This window comes from Narcine bancroftii, chromosome 4 (genome assembly GCF_036971445.1).
Source record: "Narcine bancroftii isolate sNarBan1 chromosome 4, sNarBan1.hap1, whole genome shotgun sequence".
Lineage (NCBI taxonomy): Eukaryota > Metazoa > Chordata > Chondrichthyes > Torpediniformes > Narcinidae > Narcine > Narcine bancroftii.
Genome location: NC_091472.1, coordinates 244,354,589 through 244,380,626, shown reverse-complemented (window position 1 = coordinate 244,380,626; position 26,038 = coordinate 244,354,589). Strand labels below are relative to the sequence as shown.

General features: G+C 37.5%; 1 protein-coding gene and 1 long non-coding RNA gene across 16 annotated transcripts in view; one reads left to right on the top strand and one right to left on the bottom strand.

Moving 5' to 3' along the window:
• The window catches only part of rftn2 (raftlin family member 2), a 186,283-nt gene that overhangs the window by 156,331 nt on the left and 3,914 nt on the right, over positions 1–26,038 (bottom strand). For 12 of the 13 annotated variants that reach the window (XR_011356518.1, XM_069934549.1, XM_069934546.1 and 9 more), the window contains exons 2-4: positions 14,102–14,254; positions 13,909–14,000; positions 8,682–8,736 (exon numbers count right to left, since the gene is read on the bottom strand). Coding sequence is in view for 12 of the 13 variants with exons in the window: in XM_069934549.1 (XP_069790650.1) it covers positions 8,682–8,736; positions 13,909–14,000; positions 14,102–14,254 (300 nt within the window). In the remaining variant the exon portion in view is untranslated. Of the gene's footprint in view, positions 1–8,681; positions 8,737–13,908; positions 14,001–14,101; positions 14,255–14,512; positions 14,603–26,038 lie in introns of those variants that run through there. The other variant, XM_069934548.1, reaches the window with a different exon arrangement.
• On the top strand, positions 262–20,578 carry LOC138761804 (uncharacterized). 3 transcript variants are annotated; one of them, XR_011356521.1, is made up of 4 exons: positions 262–312; positions 10,747–10,828; positions 15,273–15,336; positions 20,443–20,578. It is a non-coding gene; the product is annotated as an uncharacterized lncRNA (long non-coding RNA). The 3 variants fall into 3 exon arrangements; XR_011356520.1 differs by lacking the exon at positions 20,443–20,578 and having other exon boundaries at positions 15,273–15,629; XR_011356522.1 differs by lacking the exons at positions 262–312; positions 10,747–10,828 and adding an exon at positions 10,938–11,130.

Here is a 26,038-nt window from a genome sequence, read left to right as displayed (position 1 = left end):
AAAAGCTGAAAAATGACCCTATCATTTATGGGGGATTTGTAGCAATTGTGTCGCAGTGCGAAATGAAGAACGAGAAAATGATCAGATGGAGTCGAGTCAAAGCTCAGTAAAAGTTGTTTACTCTAACAGTCACACGCAGCTTTTGAAAACCCCACATGTTCCAAATTATGTCGTTGCATTGTGATGTCATGATGCAATTTGGAACCTCCCGAACCTTCAATTAAGCCTCTGGTGAGCTGTTACAAATTTAAATTTGATTAATATATGGAGGCAGCTTATCCCCGTAGAAAGAGACTGTTCGTTCTGCTCAAGGTTAGATGATTCACAAACAAGGGTCGATTTATTTTTAATGTCTGCCCAGTTAAAAAGTAGAGTGGTAAAAACAGAATATTTGGCAAGGCTTTTATCAGATCATTTGCCATTAACTTTAACTATCGTGATAATGGAAAAACAAGAATGTGTTTACAGATGGCATCTCAATGTCACACTGTTGAAAAGGAAGGACTTTTGTGAGTTTATTAAGACAGAATTATTTTGTGAAGCTAATCTTTCTTCTACTGATAATAACTTTCTAATATGTGATACACTTAAACCTCATCTAAGAGGACAAATTATTTCTTATATAACAAATCTTGCGAGAATACTTTAGAGTTGGATGGTTTAGAGAAAGACAACAAAATTGGAAAAATACCAGAGAACAGGGTTACAAGAAAAATATAGATCATTAGAAAATAAAAAACAGAAATCTAACACATTACCAACACATGGAATGGAAAAAACTACATTAAAAACCAAAAAATTTTATTAATTAGGAGAACGGGTACGTAAAGTTTAATCTTGACATGCAAGAGCAGAGGAGTCATCTCAAATGATAAATGCAATAAAAAGAGGCCGATATTATAATAAAAATAAATAAAATAACATGTTTGGACATTATATGAAACTATATAAATCAGAATTATTAGATGAAAATGAGATGGACAAAATTTTAACAAATGTTGAACTTCCAAAATTAGAAGTTAAAGAACGAGTTGATTTAGATGCTCCTTTCATAAGAAATCGTGAAAGCTTTGGGTATTTTACAAGTTAACCAATCCTCCTGAGTTATATGGAGAATTTACAGATTTATTGATGCCTCTTATGATTGAAGTATTGGACCAGGCAGTGGAGACCCAGCCCCTCCTGGATTCTTTCTCAACTTTATCATATAGACCCATATCAGTTCTGAATGCTGATTATTTTTTCTCTTCTTTGGCTTGGCTTCGCGGACGAAGATTTATGGAGGGGTAAATGTCCACGACAGCTGCAGGCTCGTTTGTGGCTGACAAGCCCGATGCGGGACAGGCAGACACGGTTGCAGTGGTTGCAGGGGAAAATTGGTTGGTTGGGGTTGGGTGTTGGGTTTTTGCTCCTTTGTCTTTTGTCAGTGAGGTGGGCTCTGCGGTCTTCTTCAAAGGAGGTTGCTGCCCGCCGAACTGTGAGGCGCCAAGATGCACGGTTGGAGACGATATCAGCCCACTGGCAGTGGTCAATGTGGCAGGCACCAAGAGATTTCTTTAAGCAGTCCTTGTACCTCGTCTTTGGTGCACCCCTGTCCCGGTGGCCAGTGGAGAGCTCGCCATATAACACAATCTTGGGAAGGCGATGGTCCTCCATTCTGGAGACGTGACCCACCCAGCGCAGTTGGGTCTTCAGCAGCATGGATTCGATGCTTGTGGACTCTGCCAGCTCAAGTACTTCGATGTTGGTGATGAAGTCATTCTAATGAATGTTGAGGATGGAGCGGAGACAGCGCTGATGGAAGCGTTCTAGGAGCCATCCATAGTCCATAACCAGTGTCCATAGTTGCGGACTCCTGCAGGATTAGGAGTTCCCGGTGGTCGGGAGGCACAAAGAACACCAGGAGGCACGTGACTTCAGAGGTTGGGTGATTGTGATAGTGTGCCAACTGTAATTATTAAAACTCCTGCAAAGATACAATTAAGCAGCTCTGTTGGTTCAGCTCAGACAACTTCTGTTGTGCTTTATTCACTGCACCACTCACGACACTACCATATGTAACAATGTATTGCTGCCTATGAATCTGAATCCGGGTTACAAAATATTGAATTCACAGTATGATAAAGGAATAAGATATATTGATGATTGTTATGTAGAGGGATCTCTTGTGTCTTGTGAATTAAGAAATAAATATGGAGTAGATAATGGGACTTTGTTTTCTCCAACTAAAAAAGTATCTTATTTTAAAAAAATTTCCATACATGTAATTAATAATCAGTATACAATAAGTATTCAAACTATAGTTTTATTCATTTCATGATGAATATAGCCCCACCCCTTCCCAACCCCTTGATCCCCCTTCCCCTCTAAAATAATATGCGAATTATATATAGTATAAAGCGGCATCGTCTGCAAAGAGTAGTTCACGGACAATTTGCTCTTGTGTCTTGGTGTGAGCTTGCAGGCGCCTCAGATTGAAGAGACTGCCATCCATGTTGAGGTCTTTCATGGCTTGTTTCAGCATCATGCTGAAGAAGATAGTAAAGAGAGTTGGTGCGACGCCGTTGTCAATGGAGAAGGGTTTGGAGAGCTCATTGCTGTATCTGACCCGACCTTGTTGGTTTTCGTGCAGTTGGATAACCATGTTGAGGAACTTGGGGAGGCATCCAAGACGCTCTAGTATTTGCCAAAGCCCTTTCCTGCTCACGGTGTTTTGATGAGGTCATCAAAGGTGATGTAGAGTCCTTTGTTTTGTTCTCTGCACCTTCTTTAGTTGCCCATTCAGAGCCAGCTCTCCAGCGCATGACGTCCTGTTTTGCGGAAACTGCCAAAATGTTTGGCCTGCAAGTTAGCCTGAAGAAAACTGAAGTCCTCCATCAGCCAGCTCCCCACCATGACCACCGCTCCCCCCCCCCACATCTCCATTGGGCACACAGAACTCAAAATGGTCAACCAGTTTACCCACCTTGGCTGCACCATTTCATCTGATGCAAGGATCGACAAAGAGATAGACAACAGACCCGCCAAGGCAAATAGCACCTTTGGAAGACTACACAAAAGAGTCTGGAAAAACAACCACCTGAAGAAATACACAAAGATCAGCGCGTACAAAGCCGTTGTCATACCCACGTTCCTGTTCGGCTCCGAATCATGGGTCCTCTACCGGCATCACCTACGGTTCCTAGAACGCTTCCATCAGCGCTGTCTCCGCTCCATCCTCAACATTCATTGGAATGACTTCATCACCAACATCGAAGTACTTGAGCTGGCAGAGTCCGCAAGCATCGAATCCATGCTGCTGAAGACCCAACTGCGCTGGGTGGGTCACGTCTCCAGAATGGAGGACCATCGCCTTCCCAAGATCGTGTTCTAATGGTGAGCTCTCCACTGGCCACCGAGACAGAGGTGCACCAAAGACGAGGTACAAGGACTGCTTAAAGAAATCTCTTGGTGCCTGCCACATTGACCACCGCCAGTGGGCTGATATCGCCTCCAACCGTGCATCTTGGTGCCTCACAGTTTGGCGGGCAGAAACCTCCTTTGAAGAAGACTGCAGAGCCCACCTCACTGACAAAAGACAAAGGAGGAAAAAACCAACACCCAACCCCAACCAACCAATTTTCCCTTGCAACCGCTGCAACCGTGCCTGCCTGTCCCGCATCGGACTTGTCAGTCACCAATGAACCTGCAGCAGACGTGGACATACCCCTCCATAAATCTTCGTCAGCGAAGCCAAGCCAAAGATATAGTATAAAAGAAAGAAATAGATAAGAAATAACATAGTATCTTGGATTGCCTGGAGTATTGCCCCCCCCACCCCCCACCAACACACTGGAATTCAACAGATTTTATGAGAACATTTTCATTTTTAGGAAGAAGGTTAATACAGGACTTAAAGAGGCAGGAAGAATATTTCTACATATTTATACCCAGAAGTTGCATACAAGGGCTCCAAATTCACAAAAATATAGTCTTTATTTTGCAAATTGTATGTGATTTTCTCTAAAAGAATACAGGCTTGGACTTCTGCATTCCATCTTCTCATATCAATATACAAGTCCGGTTTCAAAGTCACTGCAATACAATTCCTCGCTATTGCTAATGCTATTTTAACAAATTTAATTTGATATATTGACAATTTTAATCTGAGTTTAATTGAAATTATGTACCTGTAATTTGTTCTAAAAAAGTCAAACCTACCCAGAAAGGTTTAACCTTAGAACATGTCCAAGTTGAATGCAAAAAAGTACATATCTCTTCTCCACACCTAAAACATTATTCTGATATATTTAATTTAATTCTATTCAGTTTATGGTGTTAAATCTAACTGATGTAAAAAATTATGTTGGACCAATCTATATCTATACTATATGCCATATAGTATTTGTCATTACAGGTACACAATCCTTTATCTGGACACCTAAAATCCAGAAAGCTCCAAAATCCAGCATGCCAGCTTTTTCACACAATTAGAAGTGAAGGAAGAATGCCAGTGAGAGACCAGCAGCGCAAGTCGGGCGGGAAAGGGTGGGGGGGGGGAAGACAGCAGCACGACTGGAAGGGGGTGGGGGTGGATACCGCAGCACAATTTTGGTAGGCTTAAATCTGGCTTTCTGGAATTCAGAAAAATCCAAAATTCAGAACACACTGTCCCCCAAGGGTTGGGATAAAGGATTATGTACCTGTACTATCCTGACAAAAATCTAACCATCTTTGCTCATCGATTTTATTATTCAAATCCAATTCCCATTTCTGTCTAGATTTATGCACTCCTTGTTTAATAGATTTTTTTTGGTATTTCCTTTCCTAATAAGAATTTCCACTTCACTACAAATGGGTAATCATATTTCTAAACCAAACTTATCTCTTTAATTTGCTCTCAATTGAAAAATTACAGAAGTGTTCAGCCTAGGTATTTCATATTTATTCCTCATTTGTTTAAATGACACAATTGACCTTGCTCATAACAATCTTCGATATTTTTGATACCCTTACTAAACTAGATAGTTAAAAACATCAATTATCCTTTGAAAAAGGTAAAAGCTGATTTTTAGTCAAAGGCATCTTTGGTGATAAATAACACAATTTGGAATAAATGGAAATTATCTTGTTCCAAACAATAATCAAATGTTTCAACAATAGTGCCTTCTTAGACCCAGTTAATAATTTTGAATCCCATTTATGTACAAATTCCTTTGCTAATTTCACTCCTGTTTTATCTAACTCTATTTTGACCCATGCTGGGTTTTGTACTGTTTCAAAAAGAGAAGCAAGGAATCTCAATTGAGCTGCTTGATAATACTTAAAATTATGGAGTTGTAATCCTCCCAATTCATATTTCCATGTTAACCTTTTATAGAAACTCTTGACATTTTAACTTTCCAAAGAAATCCTATTTATCTATCTATTTAATACTTTAATTTTTGTGTATGTGGTACCAATATAGGTAAAGATTGGAAAAGATACTGAATGTTTGGAAAAGTATTCATCTTTATACAGTGGACGTGTCCTATTAATGTTAAGAGTAGAGACATCCATTTTAAAAAATCTTCAACTTTTTTTTTTAAATAATGGCAAGTAATTCAATTTATATAAATTTTAAAATTATCTACACAAATCCCCAAATAATCCCATCCTTTGGCCATTTAAATTGAGTATTTCTTTGACAATGACTATAATCTCCTTCAGTAAGAGGCATAATTTCATTTTTATCCCAATTTATCTTATACCCAGAGATCTTACCATAGTCTTCCAATTTGAAGTTTAACTTCTGAAGTCTCAAGTTCTGTCAAGTATATTAAAACATCATCTACAAATAAACTAATTTTATGTTCTTCTTGATCAACTGTAGAATCCTTAATTTCCAAATCCTAATTACTTCTGTTAATGGTTCAACAACTAATATAAACACATCAGGAGATAAAGGACATCCTTGTCTCCTCAATTGAAATGAAGTAGCTACTTGCCCATTAGTTATAACTTTAGCTTTCGGACCATTGTACAAGGCTTTAATCCAATTTGCAATCGTTTGAAAAGTTAAATTTCAATCAATCAAAAGATTTTTCTGCAACTAAGGTCACAGTAACACTTAATTTTTTTTGTGTCAAATATATAATACCAAATAATCTAACCACATTATCCACTGATCATCAATTTTTGACAAAACTTGACTGGTGCATTTAGTAATTTTGGTAAAAATTTAGTCATCCTATTTTCTGGAATTTTAGCAAGAATCTTATAATCTGCATTCAATAATAAAATAGGTCTACATGAAGAAAGTTTCAAAGGATCTCGGCTTTTTTTTGGTATCACGGTCATTATTGCTGTTGAAAATGATTCTGTAAGTATGTGGGTTCTTGATACTTGATCCATATTTCTATAAAAATAATCAATAAACCTTAATTCTTTATAAAATCCATCTTCTCCCAGCACTTTATTTCTTTGTCATTAACTAATTGCTTCCTTCACTTCTTATTGTGTAGAAAAGCTGGCATGGGTTACACTAGAACTAGGTAAAATAGGAGAGAGGTTAGCAGAGGAATTCACATACAACTAGGATTCAAAATGATTAATTGGGGCTAAAGAGACACCATTGTTGAAACATTTGATTACTAGTTTGAATAAGATAAATACTGAAATTGGAACAAGAGGAAGTACATTGCCTAAATTGCCTTTGATACAAAAATCAACTTGTACCTTTTTCAAGACCATTTATTTTTAATTACTTGGTCCAATAAGAGCATTAAAATATTGAAAATTGTTATGAACAAGACAAATTGATGTCATTTGAACAATTGAGGAACAAATATGGAAACCTAATAATACTTTATTTTGTTATTTCCAACTGAGAGCATTCTTAAGGGGAAAATTAGGTTCAGAGATGCAGTTACCTATTTATAGTGAGGTGGAAACTCTTAGGAGAAGAAACACTCAGAAATTTAAATCAGCAATATATCTTTTACTGCAAAAAGGAACTATTAAGCAAGGACTGCAAAAATAAACAGAAACAGGAGTTGGACTTAAATATTACACTTGATGAGCAAAGATGGTCCGATCTGTAACAAGATTGCATGACATTATATTGAACCAATCTATATCTTGCATTAATAATTTATTGCATCAATTATATTTAACACCATAAAAATTGAATAGAATGAAATCTGATTTATCAGGTCAATATTTTTGGTGTGGTGAAGAGATTGGTACTTTCCGACCTGGTCATGTTCTAAGGTAAAACCCTTTTGGGCAGAGTTTGGGAAATTTTTAGAATAAGTTACAGGTACAGTATTCCCATTAAATCCAGATTTATTCTTATTGGTGAATAGAGAAGGAACAAGACCCAAGTTGAAATTATCAATTTATTAAATAAAATTAGTTAAAATTACGAGGAAATGTATTGCAGTGACTTGGAAATCCAATTCACTTTAGGATTGGGAAGATGGAATACAGAAAATTACATATAATTTGAAAAAGAAACACTGTATCTTATATTTGTTTTGCAAATTTGGAGCCTTTATATGTAAATATTATGTACAAGTATATAGAAATGTTCTTCCAACCTTGAGTCCTGTGCTAACCTTTAACACAAAATGACCGTTTAATTCCAATGTGTTGGAATGCGATGCTCTGAGGGAGTGGGGATTGGGATAGGGAGGGGAGGGGATATAACCATCATTTAACAAATGAAACTCATCAATTTAAATACTCAATGTATTGTATAATGATTTACTAATTAGATGCATGAAAAACTTGTAAATAAAATATTAAAAAGAATTCCCGATTACACCACAGTAGTGGGCTGGGTATCAAACAATGATGAATTGGAAAGTAGAAGAGATGGGGATCAGTAGCAGAAAACCAGGATAACCAACCCTCTCTCAGGGCAAGATGAAGGAGATAATCATCGACTCGGGGGGGGGGGGTGTATGTGGGGAGTAAGTGGGTGAAATCCACATACCTGTCGATGGCACTGAAGTTGAAAGAATGGAAGGGTTCAAGTTCTTAGGAACAAATAACTCCAGTTACTTAACCTGGGTTAATCAAGAAAGCACACCAATGTCTCTACTTTTTTCTTTTTAAAAAGAAGAAAGCGGGGCATGTCCCCCTAGTCCCTCAACTTCTATATGTGAAGTATCAAAAGCATACTTACTGGATATGCCAGTCTGGTATGGAATCTGCTTTGCTCAAAATCAGAACAGCAGAGGTAGTGATTGTTGCTCAGAACATGGATGTATCTCCCACTGCCTAGGAAAGGCAGCCATCACACAAAGCACCATCACACCCTGGATACTCTCTTTTTCATTCCCCATTAGGGACAAGACATAAGAGTGTGAAAACATTGCACAAACAGCCTTGAAAATAGTTTCTTCCCTGCTGTCATCAGCCTCCTGAATGAATCCATAACAATTTCTTCACGCTGTACTTGCTTGGTGCTAATTGATCTTCCTCTTCATTATCATCCAATAATCTGTAAATTATGCTCTAAACCCGATTATATGTAATGCTAGAGATAATCTGTGGGCTCTTCGCAGAAGAATCATTACATACCAAGTTTCTTAAAAAAAAGATATACTCCAAAGTTTCTTCTTAGCTTAATTATTTCTAAGATGCAATTATGGCAGGTTAACAACAAATAATGTGCTATCACCTTTAATAAAATACTTATGTTTATTGGCTCCTACCTCCTGTAGAATTTTCTGAGCATCTTCTTGGGATTCAAAGGTAATAAAGCCATACCTAAAGGAAAACACATAGGCAACACATTAGAATGACAATAGGAAAATATTATTCTATGGTGTCAGATAATTTAAAAACATTTCAAAATGTCATGTCCTCATATAGTTATGGAAAAACTTGGCTGAATAAAAATAGAATGCAAGCAGAGAAGCTTTGAAACATACAGGACATGATGATTTGCATGATTTTGCAACATTTCTTATCCTAGATCCAAGATTCTACCACCCACCCCACCACCATTGTTTAACACAATGGTTCTCAACCTTTATCTTTCCACTCACATACCACTAAGTAATCCCTAGTACTCTGTGATTAGTAAGGGATTGTGAGTGGGAAGGTTGAGAATCATTGCTCTAGACCCAATTGTTACTGAAATATTTTACTTGAGAAAAATTGTCATTGGCTCATTTCCTTTGGAATTATGAAACCATGCACATAACGAGTCAATTAGGTACGATTAAAACAGTGGTTTTCAACCTTTTTCTTTCTAGCTACATACCACCTTAAGGAATCCTTTACTAATGACATAAGGAATATTTAAAGTGGTTTGTGAGTAAAAAGAAAAAGGTTGAGAACCACTGGTTTAACACATCCATAGCTTTCATTACATGTGCAATTTCAACATCCAAGAACAATATTCTGCAATGAAACAAGGAAATCATTGGGACACTATACATATTCTAACAACAGACATCACTCTGGTCATGTCTTCTAACATGTTCTGACTTGGTACTATACTGTCTCACTTAAAGTTACTCCTAAAGCTTCAACCAAGATGAGGTTACAAATCTTAAAGCAGTGTAAAAAAAAAAAGATGTGAAATTTTCTATTAAATATAATGTTTGGAAAATTAATGAGATATTCTACATATATTCTCAAATCCACATTAGAAATGTCAACAAAGAATCTGAAAAAACTCAGCAGGTCTGACAGCATCCATGGAGAAAAATGGTCAAAGTTTCCAGTTGGAAACCTTAATTGAGACTCAGATAAATAGGTGAAATTACATACAAAAGGGGTAAGAAGCTGGAGTTGGGACCAGAAGTGATAGAAGGCATTAGAAATGGAGAGACAGAATACAGTAGTTTAGGTTTTATTTCCAACCCCCATCCCACCAATCATTTCTTCCTCTCCCTGGATCTTGGCAGTTTCCAACCAGATAGCATCACTGTTGACTCTTCAATTTCTGCAAACCCTCTCCTCTCATTCCCCTCCTTTTTTCCTTACTCCCCTAACTTTTCACTCAGTCCTCCGATTCCTTTCCTGTCCTCTGCCCATCACTCACTTCTCTTCCTTTCTCCTATCAGAGGATCTTTCTTGGCCATTTGCTCACACTCCCATCACCTCTTAAACCCTTTCTTCTCCCTTCTCACCATGGGTTCTGTCAGACCGGAGTTCCATCCAACAATTTGTCTGATAAAGATTCAAGGTTTTGTATTTTTCTACATTAAAATGCAGCTTATTTCAAAGTCAGATTTTATTCATTCAATTTGCACATAAAATTATAAATTTCCAAGATGGACAACTATTCCCCAATATCAACATTTATCCTATTCTTTCTAAGTCCAAGATAAGCCATACAAATGTTTCTCAAGTTCTGAGCCAGGGCCTGAAATAGTTATAGAGAAATACAGTATTGAGATAGCATCTTCAGCCTATAGATTCTGCACCAATGACCAACTATCATTTACACTAATTCTACATGAACTCTTCCCTAATACTACCGCTCATCTACACATCAAGAATCCGTGTTAGAGATGTTGGGAGTTCCAATGCGTGTGCAGCCGGGGCTGAGGCATGAGTTCACGATTGACTTTTACAGGAGATGCATGCAAAATTCCAAATTTTTTGGCCAAAAAATAGGGATTGACATTTATACAAATACACAGGATATGGTAGTTACACAGCTATAGAGTAAAAAGTCTTCAGTTTTTTAAGCAATCTTTGAATAACTTTGAAAAATTTGCTAACTTACTGTTTTGTCTCTTTGGGCCTATTTGCTTAATGCAGCCTGTAAAATGCGCTCTGCTCACTCAGCAAACTGCAGAAAGTTTCACAGGAGCCTCAGGATAACCAACAGGTTATAGTCAATGTAAGCATAGCTATAAAGTACATAAGAGACCATTTCTTCAGAAGAATGATTATTGCTGTGTCCTTAAGACTGCCGCAGTATCAAATTCCATGATTTCATTTTAGGTAGGATTTCTCAATTTTCTGTGCAAATATGTGCCAGGGTTATTGAATGGTTATAATTTTCACCAATGATGACACCAGCCAGAAAGTTTGCTTCTCTTGTTGGATCCTCAGTGTCTTTGTATTTATTGAACTGACCTGCAGCATCAATGAGCAGTCAACTATATTAGTGAATTTGGAATTGCTCATATTCCAGACCAGGTAAGAACGGTAGGTACATTGCTAAAGTAGACAGAGTTTTATGACAAAAAGTGGTTATTGTCAGTGTTTCTGAGATTAGCTTTAATTCCATATACATTTAATTACTTGAATCTAACATCCCCCAGCAGCTGTTGTGGGATTTGAACTTACGTCTCCCGACCAATGATCCAGAACTCTGGTTAGAATTCCAGTAGCTTAACGATAACACAAATGAACCCATAACTTAGCAGCTACTGTGCCTCACTGTGCTCCATTGTGAATATCAGGTTTTTCTACCTTTGGTGAATGTTTATTTCTGTGAAATTACTCAAGCAATTCCTTTAATTGCTTTAATATTCACCTTTCTGTAGACAACTGCTGCATAAGCTTTGTGCCTTGTAACCACTAAGTTCCTCTTGCTTCATCTATAAAGTGCTTAGATACTGTCACCCAGAATAACCAGATTTTCAGATCATTTTACTCTGCTTTATGCCTAAGAAAATTGTTACTCCGGTACAAAATGGAATAACAGTTTCATCAAACTTGATTATCATTTCCCCTCTGCAAAATGTTGCAAAAGCTTTATAATTAGTTATTTTTAAAAAAAAACAAGACTTCAACTAACCTTCAGTAATTCACCTTATGAAATATTTTCCCAATTCTTTCCAAAAATATCATTAATTATATTTTTATTTTGGGTTGGGGGGGGGGGAGCAGCAGCACACATTATGAAAACAACCAACTTTTTCATGTGCTTCTTTCCAATTTTAAAAACAAAAAAGAATGTTGACAATTCTGAAACCAGTTTCTTTCCAGTAATTTTAAAACTGCATGTTCGGTTGGTGAAAATTATGCTACAAATATTGTTAAGTGCTATCATAAAAAACTTGAGATGTTAAATGTCAACATATCGAATAATTCGGCATGCAAGCCAAATCTCGAAACCCTCAAAAATGGAGGTTGATTTATACACCGGATATAGTTTTGAGACCTTAAATTCAGCTCAAAAAAACATTGGATGCTGATTCAGCATACGTTGACCCTGGAAGCACCTCCCCACTGCTGGTGCTGCTGTTCCCAGACACCTCCTCACTGCCGGGAATGGCCATAACCCACCTATTCTACAATTGTAGAGCCCAAGGTCCCCACTCATATCCAGGAGCCTGAGGTTGCTGCTCCTGCCTGGTAAGCTGAGGGTGCCACTCCTGCTCGGGAGAACAATGTTGCCACTCCTACTCGCGTGAATAAGGTTGCTTCTCCTTCCTGCTAGACTGGTTTTTTTTTTACTTGCTTAATTTACAGCTTTGTTACTTGGCTATTGGGGTATTGTAACAAATTTTGGTTGTTGCTGGTAGGCCTGAAAATTGGGGAGGGGTCGACTTGTATACCATAAAACCATTAAAATGAGGCTATAAAAAGGGGAAATCAACCTATCTGCCGGTCAACTTGTACACTGAAATATACAGTATATCCCCACACCAGTACTGGCAATTTTTAATGATACAAATGAAAACTATTGTTTTGATCAAAAGCACTCAAAGCTGCTAAGAATTTTGTGAGGTTTCAATTAAAAGAAGAGTTCTCATCATTCAGATCCATTTCTGGATGTTAATTGCCCTGATATTAGTGAAGAATGTTGCAAAATACCTCCTTAGTTCTCCTTATCTCTTTAATTTCTATACTTACTTTTTAATGGGACCAATGTTCAATTTAGTCCTTTTAAAATATCAAATTCTTTTCTGACTAACCTTGCATCTTTACAATCATACTCAAATTTCACTAATTTTTTAACTTGGTACCTTCCATTGCTTAATTACACTTTAATTTTGATTCCATAATTTATCTACAGTTATATATGGATGGTGGCTACTCCCATATGAAGTTTAAGATTACCATTCTTTACTGCATTCCCTTTTACTATTTAAATCTCTAGATCTTTTCAAATTAATTTTTTTATTAATACTTTATGTACTCACTTAACCATTTTGTGACATAATAGACAAGATCAAATGCCAAACTATGCCAGCACTTTCTTTGCTAGAGATTAACTTAGTATCACTTATCAACTTTCCCTAATGTCCAAGATACCCCTAAGAATTTATCCAATAACTTTTGAAATTAATATCCAATTTGCTTTCATTAACCCTGGAAAATTCCTGTTCATTACAATCACTTTAAAAATTCCTCTCATATCACCTCTTTGCTAATTTCCTTACATCTGACTCCTTTGATTTATTGTTTTGCAACTAGAAATGCCTGTCTTATTCTATGGAACTTTCAATAAATTTGAATGACAATTAAACTTTGCTTTTCCAGCATTGTTCCATATACCTGAATTAAATTTTCCCCAGGCCTAATAATCTTAAAATAGTGAATAAGACTATCATGTCATTTTTTTTCCCCCTGGAAAAAAAGTTCTCACATACTGCAATGATGCTTCCCCAAAGTTTGATCAATGAAACTTAATCTGTGTAAGCCAGAACAAAATTCAAGGTTAATTTAATAAAGATTCAATTCTGCTCAATATTTAAAACAGAGAACTTTAATATTTTAATTTGGAAGCATAAAAAGTTTTTGTATAATGTAAGATTCTAATAAAACTGGATATTTGAAATACCTAATTGGAAATTCAGTATATAAACTCCATCAATTTTAACGACAAAAAACCAGGTTGGAATTGTTGAGAAACCAGAATATTTATTGACCTTGAATAGAAGGCAGAAATTCTCCACGTGCAATTTTACTTTACATTAATTTGAAGTGAACACAAAGACTAATTCAAAGCTATTTTATACTTACCCTTTAGAAACTCCAGCTCTGTCATTTACTATTTTGACTTCTTTAACAGTTCCATACTGAGCGAAAAATTTTCTTAAATCATTTTCATTTGTCTGAAAAAAAAATAAAGATGCCTGAAACACAAATGGTCTTGAAGCTAAAATACTCTACTTCACATAAATACATTGAGGCAACTAGTGCATAATAAACTAACTTTAAAATCGATTCCTCCAACAAAGATCCGATTAGGAATGACTGTTCCAAATCTTGGGGCACTAGTTGGATTGCTATTGTTCAGAGGCACTGGGGAAACTGGGTTTGGAGATGGAGATGAAGAATCCATTTGTGGCAGATTAGTGCTTTGCAGCTGCAAAAGAGGCAATTAAAAAAAAATCAACTCACTGCAACTATGTACAATCTTCAGAATCAATGTTGCAAAATGCGATTCATAAAATTTTTTTCCTTCAAAATTTTTTAAATTGGGTGTTTGAGTTATTTTCAAATCATAGTTTACAGTATTAATGCAATACTATTTCCATCAGACTCCAGAAAAATTTAAAATGTTACAAAATTTTATTTTCCTCCTTGCATAAAGATTTATCCACTTCATGGACTTCTACAGTACCTGTATTAATTTTTCCCTTTGTATTCTAATATTTGATGCTGCATCATCTTCCAAACCCATCAATTCTCCCCCAACATGTAGCTCTCCAGTGTTAACTTTCTTGATATAACGAAATTTTAATTAGAAATTTAAAAACACAAAACTAATCATATATTGCTCCAGTGACAGCATCCCTACTGTACAGATGGAAACCATTCAGCTTGCTATGTCTATTCCAGTCCTATGCAAGAGCATGTAGCTAATCTCACAGGAAACAAGAAAGTCTACGAATTCTGGGGTTGTAATGTGCTGGAGAAACTTAGCAGGTATGCAGTATCAAAAGGAATTAAGGTGTAACCATTTTTTTTTGGCATGAGCAAAAGGCAGACCTGATTAAAAAGGTAGAGATAGGAAGAGAGGAGGGAATAAGGGGCAGGGGGTAGAGCACAGAATAATAGGTAAGAGGTCAGGGAAGAGAAAAAAAGATGAGAAATGAGAGGAGGAGAGAGCACTCTGAAAGGAGAGGGAAGGGGGTCATAGATACAGGAAGAGAGTACCTGTTTGCTTTTTGTTTATACCTTGACAAAGGGCTTTAGTTCAAAATGTGGGTTACCCTTTACTTCCTATAGATGCTGCATGACCTGCTGAGTATCACCAGTACTTCTGTGTATTGCATCAGATAATCTCACATTCCCCTCAGCCCTGTGAATTTTTTTCCTTTTCAGATATTTATCTGTTTCCCTTTTGAATTGTACAAATCAAATTTCCATTTTCATTCCAGGTTGTTCATTCTAGATGAGAAGAAGGCCACCCATTTTATTTATCTCATAACCACTCTGCTGAGGGTCAGTTTCTCTCCATTCACTCATCTCTATCCTTAATGATCAGAAGTATTTTTATCAGATCTTTCAAGATCCTCTCTTCCAAGAAGGACAATCTCTTCAATCTGACCACATTAAAAAGTTTCCCACCCCTGAAATAATTTTGATAAATCACTTATATACACTCTCCAAAGCTATCACATCTTTCCTTGAGTGTATCATTTACAAATAAACATTACTCTGAGTTCAGAGATTTAAAAAAAAATAAAGATTCATCTTGATATCCTTTAATGCAGTGGCTCTCAACCTTTTTCTTTCCAATCACATACCATTTAAGTAATCCCTACACCATTGGTGCTCTGTGATTAGTAAGGAATTGCTTAAGGTGGTATGTAGGTGAAAAGTTTGAAAGTCACTGTTTTAATTGTACCTAATTAACTTGTTATGTTCGTGGTTTCATAACTCCAAAAGAAATAGACCAATGACAATTTTTCTCATGCAAAATATTTCAGTAACAATTGGGTCTAGAGCAGTGATTCTCAACCTTTCCTTCCAATTCACATACCACCTTAAGCAATCCCTTACTAATTCCAGAGCACCAATGGCATAGGGATTACTTAAAGTGGTATGTTAGTGGAAAGAAAAAAATTTAGAACCGCTTTCTTTGGCTTGGCTTCGCGGATGAAGATTTATGGAGGGATATGTCCATGTCTGCTGCAGGCTCGTTATTGACTGACAAGTCCGATGCGGGACAGGCAGGCACAGTTGCAGCGGTTGCAAGGGAAAATTGGTTGGTTGGGGTTGGGTGTTGGGTTTTTCCTCCTTTGTCTTTTGTTAGTGAGGTGGGCTCTGCGGTCTTCTTCAAAGGAGGTTGCTGCCTACCAAACTGTGAGGCGCCAAGATGCACCGTTGGTGGCGATATCAGCCCACTGGCGGTGGTCAATGTGGCAGGCACCAAGAGATTTCTTTAAGCAGTCCTTGTACCTCTTCTTCGGTGCACCTTTGGTGGCCAGTGGAGAGCTCGCCATAGAATACGATCTTGGGAAGGCGATGGTCCTCCATTCTGGAGACGTGACCCACCCAGCGCAGCTGGATCTTCAGCAGCATGGATTCGATGCTTGTGGACTCTGCTAGCTCGAGTACTTCGATGTTGGTGATGAAGTCATTCCAACGAATGTTGAGGATGGAGCGGAGACTGCGCTGATGAAAGCATTCTAGGAGCCATAGGTGATGCCGGTAGAGGACCCATGATTCGGAGCCGAACAGGAGCGTGGGTATGACAACGGCTCTGTACACGCTGATCTTTGTGTATTTCTTCAGGTGGTTGTTTTTCCAGACTCTTTTGTGTAGTCTTCCAAAGGCGCTATTTGCCTTGGCGAGTCTGTTGTCTATCTCTTTGTCAATCCTTGCATCAGATGAAATGGTGCAGCCGAGGTAGGTAAACTGGTTGACTGTTTTGAGTTCAGTGTGCCCGATGGAGATGTGGGGTAGCTGGTCATGGTGGGGGGCTGGCTGATGGAGGACTTCCAGGCCAAACATTTTGGCAGTTTCCGCAAAACAGGACATCATGCGCTGGAGAGCTGGCTCTGAATGGGCAACTAAAGTGGCATCGTCTGCAAAGAGTAGTTCATGGACAAGTTGCTCTTGTGTCTTGGTGTGAGCTTGCAGGCGCCTCAGATTGAAGAGACTGCCATCTGTGCAGTACCGGATGTAAACACCGTCTTCATTGTTGAGGTCTTTAATCGGCTTGTTTCAGCATCATGCTGAAGAAGATAGTAAAGAGGGTTGGTGCGAGGATGCAGTCTTGCTTCACGCCGTTGTCAATGTTCTGAACCTTTCCTGCCTCTTTCAATAAATTATATAAAAGTATGATCAAATCAGTTCTTGAACTGCACCTATGAGGACTGCAGATGCTGGATATGCAAATTTTCTGGTTGCCTGAGACACATTCTTACAATGCCTAATATATCTGCATTTAAACAGTTTAAAAAATAGTGCAAAATGTAAAGTTATTTGGAAAAAACAATCAGTATTGTAGTCCTTAATGATTCACTTTAATCATGTAATTTCTGTAACTTAAAATTTAAATTCAAACCCCAGTTGTTGGCACTTTAACAGCATTGTACTAACTATACCACCCCCATGCCATATAGGACGACCCGGAATTTCCACCTAAAATGATGTGACACCCTTTGTATAACACAACCCTACCCCCCTCAACAATCTGGCACATTGCTGACCAGTGGATGCTGTTAAAAGCAAATCACAATATTTAATTAATTATCATTTAAAGATTTTAATTTTATTTGGAAATTTTAAAATAAACCACTGTCAGCTCCCGTTACAGGCCATTAAATGCCTGTACACACCTGAAAGCAGTCGGACTGGAGAGATGGAGCCTACAGAGGAGTGCTGAGACTTCACAAATAGCTAATGGGGCAAGAATTTATTTATAAATAGAATTTTAAATTAATTAAAAGGAAAACAAATAACCAATATTATTGAAATGTCATTTATATTTGTGATAAAATTAAACAATTTGAGGGATTAAAGAGGGATTATCCCCAAAGATCCATCTATCTGAAAACAGTTCAATACACATGACTTTGGGTAATAGAATCTTGGCTACCTAGTACCAACGTGGCATCAAAGCTATTTATGTCTTTTGAGGGACTTAAAAATAAATACAATTTACCTAACAACTCATTCTTCTGTTATCTCCAATTGTGATCATTTTTAATGGAAAAGTGGGGACTATTAATAGTCCTACCAATGTGCTCAGACATGGAAATTCTAATTCAAAAGGGAAATACAACCAAAATTTACCGATTATATGCTCTGATCCAAGATCAAGGTCCAAAATCTGGAGTACATAGATTGAGGGAAATGGGAATCAGATTTGGGCATGTAATTTATCCACAATGCTGGATCTATGTGTAGTATGACTATGTTAATTCTAGATCTAGAATGATTCATTATAATTTTCTGCATCAATTACATCTCACACTTCAAAAGATACAAAAATAAACCAGTATTTTCTGATAGGTATTTTAGATGTGGTATACTTTGGTACCTTTTTATCATTCCACCTGATTAAGCACAAAATTAAGACCCCTTTGGATAGAATTGGGGTGAGTGTTGACATATATGGTGGGGGTGAACTTCCCTCTAGAACCAGAATTGTTTCTTCTGGGAAATTTGGCAGTTATAAAAATTTACTTCTCCAGAAGTAAATTTAAATTTATTAAAATTCTGTTGTCAATAGCCCGTAATGTATAGCAATAACATGGAAATCCAATTCCCTACTTCACATTGATCACTGGAACATGAAAGTGCAAAAATTACTTATAGTCTTAGGAAAAGATATAGTATGCTTGAAATTTGGTAACTTTATTTAGATTACTTAAATACCCAGATTATGTAATTTATTTTTCTTTCTTTTCCAATCTTTTTATTATTATTACAATTTATAAACACATACAGTTCAAAGAGATATGAAAAATACATAGTAAATAACGAATTAATGCAGAGATATTAAACAATAATATTGCAGAATAAAAATATATCATAAAATTTTTTTTTTAGATCAGTTTAGAGTATGAACTCTCTAAAAAAAGTGATATAATTAATAAAAATATATAAAAAAAGAGAGAAAAAAACCCCAAAAAGGAAGAAAAAACAAATCTGAATTAAAAACTTAAAAAAAAAACCTACCGATATAGCTAAATCACGCCGATCACTCCGATCTCATCTAACAGCCCAATTATCATACATAATCATAAAAAGAAAACAAAGCCAGATCAACTCACCACAAATGAAAATATTGAATAAATGGTCGCCAGGTTAACTCAAACTTAGAAGGGGATTCATAGACAGAGTTTCTAATTTTCTCTAAATTTAAACATAGTACAGTTTAATATAATAATATTAGTTAATATTATTATATTAACTAATTAATATTAGTTACTTAAGGTATTGGTTGAATTATTCAGAATTATCTCTAAATCCCCATTGGGTAAATTTAGAAATTAAACTGGTACAAAATTTCTCAATTAGTTCTATTTTGGGAGCTGCTCTCCCTTTTACTCTTACTAAACTATATAAACTAATTGATAATCCAATGGCTAAACATACACTACGTATATGGTTTCAATTCCGGAGATTTTTTGGCCTAAGTCATTTTATCTTGGAAACCCCTATTGTACTAAATTTCTTTTTTCATCCCTCTCTAATTGATCAAGCTTATTTACTCTGGAAAATTAAAGGTATAACATGCTTTTCGGATTTATACTTGGATAACTCTTTCATGTCATTTGAACAATTATCCATGAAATATGATTTACCTAGATCTCATTTCTTTCGATATTTGCAGATTAGGAGTTTCTTAGTTTCGACTTTACCCTCTTTTCCCAATCGGGAGACTACGACTGTTTTAGAGGATATACTATATTCAAAATTCCCTCCAAAAGGTGTGATATCTAAATTATATAATATAATTACAAAAATAAATTCTGGGATTTTGGAAAGTTTAAAAATGATTGGGAAAGAGAACTCAACCTTCATATTTCCAATGAAAATTGGAATAAAATTCTGCGACTGGTAAACTCCTCTTCTCGATGTGCAAAACATTCACTGATACAGTTTAAAGTTGTTCATAGAGCTCATATGTCTAAAGATAAACTCCATCGTTTTTATTTTCATATCGATCCTATATGTGATAAATGTCAATTGGAAATAGCTTCCCTTACACATATGTTTTGGTCCTGTCCCTCTTTACAGAATTATTGGAAGGAAATTTTTTCCATTATATCTACCGTTTTGAATATTGATTTACAACCACATCCCATTACTGCAATTTTTGGATTACCTATGATAGATTTGACTTATTTATCTCTTCCTGCGGATCGTATGATTGCTTTTCTTACACTAATGGCTAGAAGATCTATACTATTGAATTGGAAAGAGGTTAATCCTCCCACTGTTTTCCAATGTAATTTATTTTGATATTTGTCAATTAGTATATTCCTTATTAGAAATTTAATACTTTTAAAATGATGTGATTGAGATGTCAAACCTTGTTCCTATTGCTTTTTCTTTTCTTATTTTCTTTCTTTTTATCTCCCTCTATAGCCTGCTATCATTTTTATGAATCTGGGGAAGGGATGCTGTGAGAAGAGGGACTATCCTTTTCTATCTTATGAATGTTTTATATTCAATGTATTTTCTTAAAACTTAAACTAATAAAAAAAAATGGGGCATGCACGAGATGGTGACAGTGTTCCAACTTGATAAGAATCTGAGTTCCTTTGTATAGGATGACCCAATTTTAAGTTGAAGATTTTGTTTTGAGGAATGCCCAATACAATGGCATATGCGGTAATTACCCCCCCAACTCTGATAACTCTGATTGGTCTTGTAAACTAGGGGTCACGTGCAAGTTCTTTCCTCGCAGAGGCCAAATTTCTGTGATTAGCGCTGGACAAAGTGGCGACCATCTTCCTTACGGTGGACAAAGTTAAAGAATTTCATGAATGTTACATTCTAAATCTAGTTTTACATGACAATAATGGAACCTTTACCCAAGTTTAGAGATAAAGCCTTACTAAAATACTTAATTCTAATAAAGATAAAGATTTTTACTATGCAGGGATAGGAAGACACTTTTGGAGTCACCCAAGCAGCATCAGGTGGCTCTTCGTCCTGGGGACTGCCATTTTATTCAAACACCAAACAGCTGTTGCGGGCAGGGTGCATTGACTGTATCTTCATCCTGGGTGCCGCCATTTTATTCAAACACAACTTTATTCACAGCTGCTACAGGCAGGACATGAGTGGCATTGGCCAACTCTTCATCCTGGGTGCCACCATTTTATTCAAACACAGCTTTATTGAAAATTTATTCAAACAGCAGTTGCAGGCAGGAAAATTCTGCTGGCTTACTGTTTACTTGCATCTTCAAGGGTTTGTGCGCTGCTTTGGAGAACATTAACTTTTACAATTTTAAACTTTTATCCACTCTTATTTATTCACATATACATATTACACGCACGCACGCACAATTTTCTCAATTTTTTTTGCCAGTTGGTTGGGTTGCCAGTTGCTTGAATTCTGCATACTGACGATTTTACTGTACATCACTTTTTATTTTCACCATCAAATTTCATCTGTCTGCTCAATGTTTCTTTATCTCCAAGAAATGCATTATTACTACACTCCTCAGAATTCACTTATCACCCCCATCCAAGTTCTATGTCTTCTGTACATTTGGAAATTGCATTATTCTGTATAAAAAATAATTTCTCTATTACTGTTTACTGTCACTCTATATAACAAATGAGACCATACTCTGAAATAAAAACATAATTGCTTGAGGAACTCAGCAGGTCTCACATCATGTAAGATATTTCACTGACGTTTTGGGCCCGAGCAAACAGCTGGAGGAAAAGGCAGGGCCAACAGACAAAAAGTGATGATAATTAGATATGGATAGGAAAACTGAAGTGTAAAGTGAGAATAGTTTGGAGAGGGGGTTGGTTTGTGAATAGAGATCTGATCAAAAGAGAGGGAAAGAGGTGCTCACACCCAGGGATGGAACAACGTCATAGCGAAAGTAGCATATGCTATGGGCCTCAGATTTTCCACAGGCCCCTGTGCCACCCCCCCATTTAACTCCCCATGCAGCAGCAGGGGTGAAGTGCTGCTGGAGTGCTGCTCCGGCATCTGATCAGGTTGTTTCAAGGCCATCCCGGCAGCTCATGGTGATGGCTCAATGCAGGAGCAATGGCTGTCTTCGTTACCCATAACCCCCACGCAGCTAGAACAGCTCTGCCAGAGCCAGGGAAATGCAGAGCAGTTGCAGCTCTGTGGGGCTTATGGGTAACGAAGACAACCTTTGTTCCTGCATTGAGCCAACCGTTGCCACAAAAATGCTTAAGTAAGTTTTAACAGGGGAGGGAGAAGGGAGAGGAGCACTCTTTCAATGTAAGTGTAATTTCAGTGCAAGTTAGTTATTTCAAACTTACCAAAACAGACATGCAGGGTCAGCATCAGAAACTCTCTGGGGGCAGGCGGCGTGCAGTCACACTCCCCTTCATTGTGCATGTGCCAGCCCACACTATTTACGCCTGCACATGCACCAGCCGGCCCAATTTAGGGCCCCTTTAACATAAAGGGTACAGCCCCTGCAATATCTTAATCCAACACTGCCCACACCTCCTTCCTCAACACCATTTGGGGCCTGAAAAAGTCCAAGTGAAGCAACACTACTGGTGAATCTGCAGGGATGATCTACTGTATCCAGTGCTCCCATTGTGGTCTCCTCTGCATCGGAGAGACTGGATCCAGATTGGGAGATCGCTGCATTCAGCACTTTGCTCTGTCTGCTGCAATAGCTGGGATCTCCCAATGTCAACTCATTTCAATTCCCTGCCTCATTCCCATGCCAATATGTCTGTCCAAGGTCTCATGCACTACCAGAGGAAAAACATCTCATATTCTGTTTGGGCACCCTCCAACCAGATGGCATTCCAGTTTCCATTCACCCTCCACCTTCACCGTCTCAACCCTTCCCCATCCCCATTAAGATCCAAAGCTTACCACCATGTTATGACCTGGGCATGTATAATTACCACAGGTACTGGCACACTTAGCTTCATTGATGATGTAACTGGTAATGGCAGAAGCAAAATGACTTCTGGGTGTATAAAAACATTTTATCTGCTCAAGTTTGAACAAATTCCTCCAAACTCATTGGAGGGCACTTCATCCTACAGCAAGACAATGATTCAAACATCCTGCTAAAGCAATAAAAGTTTATCAGAGCTAAAAACTGGAAAATTCTCGAATGGCCAAGCCAGTCACCTGATCTAAATCCAATTGAGCATGTCTTCCATATGCTCAAGAGAAAACCTAAGGGGGAAAGCTCCCAAAACTAGCAGGAGCTGAAGATGGCTATATTAAGAGGCCTGGCAGAGCATCACCATAGAAGATACTCAGCACCTGGTAATGTCTATGAATCACAAATTTCAAGCAGTCATTATATGGAAGTGATATGCAACAAAGTACTAAACATGATTACTTTAATATATCTACCATTGCTATGTCCCAAACATTATGGTGCCCTGAAATGAGGGGACCATGTATAAAAACTGCTGTAATTTCTTCATGGTTAAACTAAAATGTATATAAATAAGCTTGACTAAAATCTGGAATGTGCACTTTAATCACATGTGAACTGTTTGATTACAAATTTAAAAATGTGGAGCACAAGGGCAAATAGAAGAAAAAAGTATTTTTGTCCCAAACATTATGGAGGGCATTATACCTCCCTTAGATGCTGTGAGACCTGCCGAGTTCTTCCTGCATTTCTGTTTTTACTACAATCCATCAAGTATTAATTCTCTGGTCCATTCCAAACCATGTACTGGTTGTCAAAAAGGTAGCCACATAGACCAGTAAGTTATTCTACCTTAATTTGTCTGCTTTAATCTTGAACTGGAGAATACAAGGCACTTTATAGTTTATTTTGTCTGATTTGTCTCTACTAGCTACTTAAAATTCTTCATTCTTCTGTTGTTATTTACAGTAAATGGTTGCTGTGAAAAATAAGAAAGGCATAAAGCCCATTGCATCCCAATCTTTAGAGACTCTTACTGTCATCTACAACCTCTCCCTGATACAGCCCACCTTCAAAACTATGGTGCCAATTCAACTTATTCCCAAATTCTGACATGCCCTCAGTACCCTGCTCTGAAAAATGGATCCACAACTTCCTGTTTTGGAGCCCAGGAAGGCTAATGGTGACAGCACTTCCTCAGCCCTTTACTATACTCCTTGTACACCACTCCAACCATTAATAAATTTACATAAGATACCACTGAAGACCAAATTTCAAATAAAAACAAGTCAGAATACAGAAGGTAGTTAGAAAAATGTGGCTTGGGGCCAGATCACAACCTCTCCCTCAATGTAAGACCGAGGAGCTGTGAATACACTAATACAAAAGCTGTAGGTGCTGGAATCTTGAGCAGACTAAGAATTGGTAACTGGATGTACTCGATTTGTCAAGTAGCATTGATGAATAGAAATGGTCAATGTTAGGCATCTGAACCATTGACTAGTGGAAGAGGCAAGGAACTGATTTACCTGTCTGCATCAATGTCACTGAGGTGGAAATGGTAGACAGCTTTAAGTTCCTGAGAATAACATCTCCAGTGACCTGCCCTAGTCTATCCTATAGCTAAGAAACTTTCGCCTCTTTCATCAGAACCCCGAAGAAATTCAGTACATCATCTGTGATCCTTAACAACTTCTATACACACACACTTAAGATACATCATTGCATGGTAAAAAAAAAACTGCTCCACCCAAGACGAATCTTGTGGAATTTTTTTTTTAAAGAGGTGACCAGAAAGATTGAAGGTAGAGCAGTTGATGTTATCCATTTGGATTTTAGTAAGGCTTTTGATAAGGTTCCACATGGAAGGTTAGTGAAGAAGGTTCAGACTCCATGAGGGATTGATATTGAGAGTCAGATGTGTTCTAAGATGGCTGGAAGATAGGCACCAGAGTCATAGTGGACAGCTGTCTGTCAGGATGGAGGCCGGTGACAAGTGGTGTGCCTCAAGTATCGGTGTTGGATCCTTTGTTGTTCATCATTTGGACTGTTTGGAAAAATGGGCTGAAAGGTGGCAGATAGAGTTTAATGTAGCTAAGTGTGAGGTGCTTCATTTTGGGAAAAATAACCAGTGAAGCAGAGGGCATTGAGGAATGCTGAGGAACAGAGGGATCTTGGAATAATGGTTCAGCATTCCTTGAAGGTAGATAGGGTGGTGAAGAAGGCTTTTGGTATGCTGGCCTTTATAAATCATAGCACAGAATATAGGAGCTGGGAGATGATGTTGAGACTTAAGGCTCTGGTGAAGCCAAGCTTGGAGTATTGTATGCAGTTCTGGTCTCCAAATTATAGGAAGGATATAAATAAGGTAGAGAGGGTACAAAGAAGGTTTACAAAAATGTTGCCTGGATTGCAGTATCTTGAATACGGAGAAAGATCGAGTAGACTGGGACTTTATTCTTTGGAGCGTAGAAGGTTGAGAGGGGATTTGATAGAGATATTTAAAATTATGAAGGGAATATAGAGTAGATGTGAATAGGCTCTTTCCCGTGATGGTAGGGGAGATTGGTACAAGAGGTCATAAGTTAAAGGTTAGGGGGCAAAACTTTGAGAGTAATATAAAGAGGATGCTTCTTCACTCAGAGAGTAGTGGCTGAGTGGAATGATCTACTGGAAGTAATAGTTGTGTCAGGGTCAGTTCTGTCATTTAAGAGGCTAGATGTGTAGATGGATGATAGGGGATTGGAGGGTTATGGGCATGGGAGTGAGTAGGTGGAACTAGTGGAGTTTCACATAAATTGGTGCAGACTAGAAGGGCTGATATGGCCTGTTTCCATGCTGTAAATTGCTATATGGTTATAATTAAAAAAAAAAATTATCAATGAAGTTCATGAAAAACCATCTACTGAATAACCAAATGGATTAAAGATTGGGTTGCAATTACCCAGGTATTCTAAAGCACACCTAGAGATCCTGTTGTGCAAAAAACCATGACCATAAGCCAACATTAGGGAAATCTCAAACTTGGAGAGAATGCCAGCTCCAGCCTGGATATCCACCACCCAAAAACATCTCAAAATACAAATGTAGCTGAAGAGGGGATACTGAACT